The 9272-nt window shown below is 40.3% G+C and overlaps 1 protein-coding gene across 4 annotated transcripts in view; it reads left to right on the plus strand.

The window, feature by feature from the left end:
• The window catches only part of Septin2 (septin 2), a 39580-nt gene extending 31032 nt beyond the window's left edge, over positions 1 to 8548 (plus strand). For all 4 annotated transcript variants that reach the window (XM_008829153.3, XM_008829152.3, XM_029561660.1 and 1 more), the window contains 4 exons: positions 2359 to 2442; positions 4118 to 4175; positions 5880 to 5982; positions 6669 to 8548. In XM_008829153.3, the coding sequence (XP_008827375.2) occupies positions 2359 to 2442; positions 4118 to 4175; positions 5880 to 5981 (244 nt within the window). In that variant the 3' untranslated portion in view covers position 5982; positions 6669 to 8548. The remainder of the gene's footprint in view (positions 1 to 2358; positions 2443 to 4117; positions 4176 to 5879; positions 5983 to 6668) is intronic.
• Positions 8549 to 9272: the final 724 nt, after the last annotated feature.

The following is a 9272-nucleotide window of genomic DNA, read 5'->3' on the forward strand; positions in this document are numbered from 1 at the left end:
CTGCCATGTGGGTGCTGGGAATCAAACCCAGGTCCTCTGCAAGAGCAGTCAGTGCTCTTAACCGCTGAGCCATCTCTCCATCCCGTAAATAAACTTTGTATATGGACTTAAGCCTAATGTCTGGGAAGTGTAATCCCTTGACCTCTTAAAGAAATATATTGATGACTTTACTCTTTGGTTATACTTTTCCTTTTGGGTGTTTAAGACCATACAGTTGGCCCAAATAAATCAGTTTATTTTTACACTTAAGGTCGTTTGAGGATCTGTTCCTCAGGGGTCACATGGGCTTGGGAGGAGCTCCTGGCTCCTTTCTTTTACCAGTTCCATCTTTGTGAAGATAAGTCAAAGGTTATGCTCAACCTGTCTGGCTTTACTTGGAAGCATGAATGAGATGTTTCCTCCAAGTTCACCCTCGTCTTTGTAGACTGGACACTGGCTCAAGTCCATCTTGTGGGGTCTCTCTTGCACACACGAGGGGTGGGGGAGGGAGAATAAAAATGAATATATAGGAGCCATTAAATTGGCTCTGCTTATAAAGATGCATGCCACCATGTCTGAAGACCTGAGGGTCAATTTTCAGGACCCATATGGTGGTAGATGGAGACAAGCCTCTTAAAATTAAGGAAGATTGATTTTGTTTCATGATTTTTCAGAAGTTTCAGATGATAGTTACTTGGCCAAATTACTTTGATCCTGTGTTGAGGAAGACTATCTTGGTGAGAGCATATGCCAGAGCAGAGCTGCTCCCCTCATTTTAGCAGGAAGCAGAGACACAGTGCTGGGATCCCAGTACATCACTCAAGGTCTTGTCTTCTTGACATCATTTTCTTCCCCTGGATTCTGTCTCCAAACTGCACCCATATTGGTACTTCAGCCACCTGACTTTTGGAATACTTTTTTATTAATTAAAAATTTAGGAACGTATTTGCATTTTATGTTTATGAGTGGCTTACACTTAGGTAAGTGTACCATGTATATGCAGTGCCTGTAGAAACCATACAAGAGTTAGATCCCCTGGAACTGGAGTTAGGGAGAGTTATTTGTTGCCATGTGGATGCTAGGAACCAAACCCAGGTCTTGTACAAGAGCCTCTTTAACCTTGTAGAGTACATTTTGATGCAAAGTGTTGTTCAATATGTGGTTAGAGTATTTTATCCTTGTGAATTTCCATATTGTGCATGTTGCATCCCTAGGAATAAATTGCACATGTTCATAGTTTATAATATTTGTGTGCTCTTTCACTTCATTTTCTGTTTTGTTGAGAATTTGTGCACCTGTGTTTTTTGGTGATTTTTGTTTCTGCAGTTTGTTCGTGTTTTGAAATAACTGCTATGTAAGGTGACAGCCGCGATCTTGGTCACTCCTCTAATGGGTGTTCTAAATGTTGTTGGAAATGTAGGATTGAAGGAAGGCTGTCCTTATCTACTTTTGCACTGTTGTAATTTATAAAGAATTGTTTCTTTCTGGAAGCTGGAATATCTAAGAGGGACCACACTGGTATCTGGTGAGGTTTTGTTTTTTGTTGTTTTTTTTTTTTAGCATGTAATTGTACCTACTTATGGGGTACAGAATATTTAATACCCATGTAGTAAACAATTTACATCTCCCTATCACTTCTTTATGAAGCCTTCAAGTGTTCCTATTAAGAGTTTTCCATAAAGTAAACCTGTTTAATGAGCAGAGTTCATCTGGGTAAATTAATTCTTTAATAATTGCCATGTATCCCTCACGCCAACAGTGTTTAGTGAGTGAGAACTAGTCATATGTCACCATCTAAGCTATTAAAAAAAGTAGCATAATAGTCTGTGAGCAGGGCTCCCTTGGGCCCTGTATTGTTGACCCCTTGGCTGTCTCAGCCCCCTTGTCTCATTTAGGAAATGTGGGGCTGCACATTGAGTGCAAGTATATCTATGTTAGTGCCAGTTATGTGTCCCTTAGTATAAGGGAGAAACAGGTTCCCCTTTACCAGCATTCAGACTATTTCCCAATATTCTGAGTAAGCAGGAATGTGTTTTGATATTCTTTCATTCTTAAGAGTATAGTGTTTGAAAAAGCTAGGCAGAAAATACATCAGGAATATTTGAATTGCATACTGAGTCTGGCAATGTCAGCAGAAAGAGTCCTCTCCAGACCTGTGTGTGTTACTCCTTGTGGTTGCAAGGGTGAGCTGTACTCACTAGGCATTCCCATGGTCATACACCTTAGCCTGAAATTTTAGCATTCTTGTGTACTACACAGTTTACCAAATAATCATTTAGGCTCTAGGTACTGATGTTTCTTCTGTGGCCTTTAGTTTTATTCCCCATGAGAATGTCATATGCAGTCAGCCCCTGTTGGTGTGTTTCTTCTCTCCTTCAGCACTCACATGCAGGACCTCCAGGAAGTGACCCAGGATCTTCACTATGAAAACTTCCGTTCTGAGAGGCTGAAGAGAGGCGGCAGGTTGTCATACTGTTTCCTCCTGTGTCATTTCCCCCAGAGCTCTCTCTCCCCGTCTTTTCTTTTTTCTTTTCTTTTTTTTTCTTTAGCACAGACCTCTTAATCCCAAAGCAAGATGTGCTTCCTACTCAAAAGCTGTTATAAGAGCATTGCTGCCTATTTCATCAAACCTTAGAGCAGGGCTGAAAGGATCTTGTAATGTACACATCAAGAACAAACTTAGGTGGAAAGGCAAGAGCTGACATTGGCGCTTCAGAAGCACTGCTGTGTCTGTGAGGGCAGGTTGCTGGCAGTTTGAGCTGTAGAGGTTCAGCTCACCATGGGTGTCACTGGACCAGCAGCTCTCCTGCCTGTAGCCACATTCATTCACCTTTTCTTTTTCACAGTCCTTATGTCTGTTTATATGTGATGTGTGTTTGTGACCCATTTTGTATCTGATTAAATCAGGACTCTACTTAAAGTAGAGCTGAATGAGTAAATGATGACTGATCAGTTAAGAGTGCATACTGCTCTTGCAGAGGACCTGAGTTTGGTTCCCAGCACTCATGTAAGGCTGCTCACAACCACCTGTAATTCCACCACCAGGTGATCTGATACATCTCGTGTCTTTTGGGCACTAGCAGTCATGTATACACATACCCACACACATACCTACACATCATTTAAAGCAAATTTTAAGAATTTTGAGGCCTGGCATCCTAGAGCATCTGTAATTGGAGCAGTCATGAGGTAGAAACAGGAGAACACCAGGTTTAAGGAGAACCTGGAATATCTAGTGAGACCATGTGGTCTCAAAAAAAAAAAAAAAAAAACCCGTTTGTTGAAGTTTAAAATATTTGCTGAGCGGGGCTGGAGAGCTTGCTCAGCAGTTAAGAACACTGACTGTTCTTACAGAAGACCCAGGTTCAAATCCCAGCACCCACATGGCAGCTAACAGCTGTCCATAACTCCAGTTCCAGGAGATCCGACGGCCTCTTCTGTCCTCCACAGGCATTGCACGACATGGGTGCACTTATCTGCATGCAGGCAGAACACTCATACACATAAAATAAAAATAATAAAATATTTTTAAAAAAACCAATTTGTTGAGCGTGGTAGCACATGCCTTTAATTCCACCACTTGGGAGGCAGAGGCAGACAGATCACTTGACCAGGCCAGCCTGCTCTATATAGCAAGTTTGAAGCCATCAAGTGCAATATAGTGAGAGACCTTGTCTCAGAAAAAAGATGTATGATGTTTCTTGAGAAGCAGGCATTGAGAAAGGGTTTAGAAGTAGTGGAACTAGAAAACCTGAAGCAGCCCTGTGCTTAGAGGGCTTTACTCCACTGTACTCTCCCAGACTCTGTTCAGTGATTCAGCACCTTCCTACTCAGTTAAGTATAGTGATTTTATTTATAGTGTCATAAAGGGTCACCTACCCCTAGCCAAGTGCCTTCTTCAGGTTAGACCTGCTTTTTGTTTGTTTTATTTTTTTAGACAGGGTGTCTCTGTAACCCTATTCCATGCTCTGTCATTTTTCTTTATTCTGTTCTGTCATGTCTTTAATTTAAAAAGTAAACGTGATTTTAAATGGGTGTTCTTCAGATTTCTAAAGCAGTTTTTCCTTGGTTAACTGTATTTATAAGTAGCCATCACATACACTGCAGTGTCATAATCTTAAATTCTTTTGACTCCTAGGAAAGTGGAGAACGAAGACATGAATAAAGACCAGATCTTGCTAGAAAAGGAGGCTGAGGTAAATCAAAAAGTAGTCTTCTAGAGTATAAAAGCTGTTTTCTGTCAAAAAAAATATATATGTAATTAGCTATTATAGTTTTTCTTAACTTTTTGAAGACAGATACACATGTGTAAAAATTTGATAGAAATGCACAGAACTTACACAGAAGAAAAAATGAGAAAACTCCACTGATAAAATTATGAAGGTGAGGCTGGGCGTGGGGATGGTGGCAGTACACACCTTTAGTCCCAGCACTAAAGGTGGATCTCTGAGTTCAAGGTCAGCTTGTCTATAGTAGTGAATTCCAGGCCAGCTGGGGCTACAGGGAGACCCTGTCTCAAAAGGACCAAAAATAAATAAATAAATTAATTAATTAATTAAAAAAAGATTATGAAGATGATAATGGACACAAGACGTTGGGGTGGAGGGAGTCAGTACAAGAAGTCAGTACTCAGCTGGTCATGGTGGCGCACTCCTGTAGTCCCAGCACTTGGGAGGCAGAGGCAGGTGGATCTCTGTGAGCTTGGGGCCAGCCTGGTCTAGGCCCTCAAGGACCCTGTCTTACAAAAAAAAAAAAAAAAGCCAGGCTGGACGCCTTTAGTTCCAGCATTCGAAAGGCAAAAAGGCAGATCTCTGTGAGTTCAAGGCCAGCCTGATCTACATACTGAGTTCCAGTCCAGCTGGGACTACAGGAACACCCTATCTAAAAAAGAAAAGAAATAAAAAAGCTCTAGAAGAGTGGTATTTGTTCTTTTCTTTCTTAGGGGAGTATTTGGTAAAGTGATTCTGATGCTTTAAGGAATAAGCATAAGAACCTTGGGGAGCTCTGCCTTCTTGGTTACAGAGAGACCATGAAGATAGAAATAGAGACCAGATAGAAATAGATCCAGAATATAGAAATGTCCATTCAAACCTGGTAGAGCTGTGGAGTGCAGACACATTGCTTTGTAGTGATAAGGCCACAAGGGGATGACAGCCATTTAGAAACAATAAGAAATCACTTTAGCCAGATTAATTCAGTGTGGATCACATATTTGTTCAGTCATAAACAAGATACCTAAGATTTATTTTATAATACTTGTCTGGAACCATTCTGAACACATACAAACCATAATGACAAAAGTTGGTAATGAGGCTGTAGAATGCCTGTCAATAATACAGGAAGCCCTGGGTTCAATCTCAGCAGGGCATAAGCTGAGCATGCTGGCTCCTGCCTTTAATCCCAGCCCTTGGAAAGTTGAGGCAAGAGGATCAGGAGCTCAGGGTCATCCTTAGCTTAGTTTGAGGCCAGTCTGGGCTACATTAAGACTGTATCTCAAAGAAAAATCGGTAAGGATGACAGTGGGGAAACATTCATTGTTTTCATATCTAGAACCTTGTTGCCCTTCAGAAAAGGTACATTATTCCCAGTCCCCTTTCTTTTGTGTTCCTAGTGAGTAACGACGGTCTCCTTGCCTTTCAGACTAAAGAAAAATCTTGTCTGAATTTTCAGTTATTACTTCTGTTTATTGATAATTTCTATCTTTGGTTGTATATGTTTGTCATTACATGGATTTCTGATGAATTGTTGATCCTTTTATTGATTTATAAGTGTTCTTTTTATTTGAACATATTGTCATGTTTGGGCAAAGCAATAAAAATTAAAATTTTAGGAATCACAGAACATCCATAAATATTGATAAGAGACATCAACACCGTGTCTGACATATGTACTGTCCATAGCTACGCCGCATGCAGGAGATGATCGCAAGGATGCAGGCGCAGATGCAGATGCAGATGCAGGGTGGTGACAGTGACAGTGGGACTCTTGGACACCACGTGTGAGGTGAAGTTTGCATGTCATTAAATTGAGGGGTAGACCCCCGGTGTGGATTGACAAGCAACTGTTACTGAGTGATCACGTAATCAGCTCACCTTTAGCATAATGCGCTTTTTGCCTTAACTGTTATTGTTTCACATTTTCAGTCTCTGCCATTAGCTAGGTGACTAACCTTAAATGAACAGGGATTGTTCCTAAAAAGCTGAAGCTGCTCTCTACTGCCACCTACTGTCTAGTAAAGACGTTCACATTTTCTAAGGCTATAAATATGATTTATATTAAAGAAAAATTTTAAATACTTTAATTAGTCATATTTGTTGGAAGTTTGCTAATGTTGGGAACATCTTCGAAAAGAATCTCTTTAATTTATTAAAAGCGTTGAAGATGAAAAGTAAAGATGCCACAAAGAGGAATTAATGCCAGATAGATGAAGAGGGTCTCCTTGCTGTAGACCACTCACTTACAGGTCCTTCAGGCAGCTGTGCTACAGCCAGTGTAATTAGTGTATCCTTGACCTCTGACCTGCTATACTTCTGTACTTCTCAGTAACAGGTCCTACAGCATCTTGGTGTAGTTCCCTGGACATAGGTACACAACATTTTGCACAATTTATGTACTTTGTTATGTAAAGAAAGTATTGTTAGTGATCAACAAACAAAACACTTCATTTAAATTTTGTTTTGACTTTCTAGAAAACGTGGATAAAAAGAAAACATTCCTGACGAGTGCTACAACTTCAAATTTCTTAAGGCCCTTTTAAATCTTTGCTCCAAATTCATGTACCTGTGCCGGAAGATTCCATTTGTTTTTAAACTTTCGATGTTTTTCTTTTGTATGAAGTACTTTGACATTTGTATTTCATGGCTTTGTTACGGTTTATATTTTGCAAGGTAAACTCTCATTTTTTTATTCTCCTTAACCACTGATGTTAGAATTTATTTGTAAGAGTCAGTCACCTTATATACTTAATAGTGAATTTCTTTGACTTCATTGGCCTGACTAACTGATCATTCATGAGCACTCTTGGTTCATATCTAGGACATTTCAGTTTGCTTAGAATGCTCCTCTGTGGTAGACATGTACCTTTGACAAAAAGACTGCAAACTTGGTGACACAAGATACTTGTTTATTATAACAAAGTCACAGTGTTTGGACACTTTTAACTTTATAGTTGTGCAGAACACCTAAAACCAATTTTGCTGCTATAGTTAACACAGTTAACTCATCTGCACATTTATCTGTTAACCAGGTAGAACAGAGGAGAATTATCTGATGAGATCATTTTTATACCTAATAGCTTTTAAAAAGGAGGCTTTCAGGGTTGAATTTTAAGATCTCTGGATTCTGATGCTAGATCACTTTCAGACCTGTTTAGAACTTGCCACAAGGACTTTGACAGTTTGGATGCTGATTATGCTGTGCTGAAAATCAAAGCAGCTGTGAACTCCAGCTTCACAGTAAGAGTTAATAAACTACTTTTATTCAACTAAAAGCAATAATTTTTTTAAGAAACCAAACTTTTTTATACTGCACTTTAATGTACTTTCTGTAACTGTAGGTGCAAACAATCTGCCACTGCGGTGGCTATTACAGTTGTAAGGTGGTATGGTCCTGAGCACAGGCCTTTCACGTGGGTTGCACTCCTACACAAAGGCCGAAGCCCCACAAAACCCAAACGCCTGCGAGATTTTCCTCTAATTGTTCTCTTTGAGGGGAAGATCTCGAGTGCTAACTTTTTACGTGCAGCCTGTCTCACTTGTTTCATCCATTGTGGTTGCCTTCATCTGTATAGTATGATTTTTTCAAGAATAACAAGCACCGCCACACTGGCATTCTGGACCCCTGCCCTGCTCTGCCTCTCCTGCCATCATGTTTCCTAATGTCAGCTGGTGACCATGGAAAGGGGCAAGTGAAGGGGAGTGGTAACCAGGAGGGTGTGCTCCTTTTGCTTTCATTTTACTGCAGCACAGTGACCAAGCCGAAGAAGGTGCTTGATTCATGGTAAGACAAGGGTTCTGAGTATTTTTTGTTTAGGCTAAAAATAATAGTACTAATAAAATGAAACTAAAAATTAATTAGTCATAAAGATGTACAGCAGAAAACAATCTTACATGTTGGCTCACTTTGCCCCTTCACTATTGCATTATTGTGAATGATCAGAGGTTCATCGTGTGAAGTTTACCAAGAAAAGTGCTCATGACTTTGAGTCTGCCTATGTGGTCATTTAGCCAGGATATTTTGATACTAACTTTGTTGAAGAAAGCTGGTTTTAAAAACAAAAAGGCATTTCCAAGAACTCAGCATAAGCCCCATGTATGTTGAGTTAAAGGTACTACTTAGGGCCAGCTGCCATCTGAGGATGCCAGTATTCTCCAGGAGTTCTTGAAGCCACAGTTCTAAATCCCCTTCAGTTTACTGCCCTACTCTGAACACTCTTGCTAATAAATAATTGTTCTTTCAGTAAGATATAACCTGTACCTCTAGAAATGTATTTTGAAAACACTTATTTTACACAAGTGTATCCATTTAAACTAACCCCTTTTCAATAAAGCACTATTGTTTAGATATTAAATCAGCAGTTGTGGGGTTTTTTTGTTGTTTTGTTTTTTAATGTAGGTATGAGGTCTGTGGGGAAGATTGAGGGCCCCAGTACCGTCTGCATAATAGCAGGAACTTACAGCATCAGTGCTGCATCAGTAGTGCTCATTGGAGATATCCCAAAACAAAGGGCCTGACTTGTACAGGTTAGGAGATCATCTACGGGATCACCTGGTAAAAATTGACAGTTCAGTGCTAGGTTTACTAATTAGAAAATGAAGAAACAGCTTCTAAATAATGGTAACTAAAGTGACCCAAATATATCTAAGAAGAAATATTAGGAAAGCAACTTTTTTTTTTTGGGGTCCTTTTTGAGACAGGGTCTCCAAGTGGTGTGGAACTCACTATGTAGACCAGGCTGGCCTCAAACTCGGAGATCTGCCTGCCTCTGCCTTCCAAGTGCTGGGATTAAAGGTGTGTGCCACCATGCCCTGCATAGAAAAACAACTTTTAAATCCTTAACTTGGGCTGGTTCGTTGAATCAGTGGGTAAGGGTACCTGCCAGCCTGACTACCAGAGTTCAATCCCTAGGACCTACATGGTAGTCAGGACCCGGCACCAGTGGATCATGGCCCTCACACACCCACACATACACAAAACAAAACCCCTGAACTTTACCCTATTCTAGATCACCTACTCCCAGGCCTCAGGATCATCTGGGCCCCATGCCCTCCCTCTTCCTCTGCCTCCTCTAGTTG

The sequence above is a fragment of the Nannospalax galili genome, unplaced genomic scaffold (assembly GCF_000622305.1).
Source record: "Nannospalax galili isolate Female #2095 unplaced genomic scaffold, S.galili_v1.0 scaffold453, whole genome shotgun sequence".
Classification (NCBI taxonomy): Eukaryota; Metazoa; Chordata; class Mammalia; order Rodentia; family Spalacidae; genus Nannospalax; species Nannospalax galili.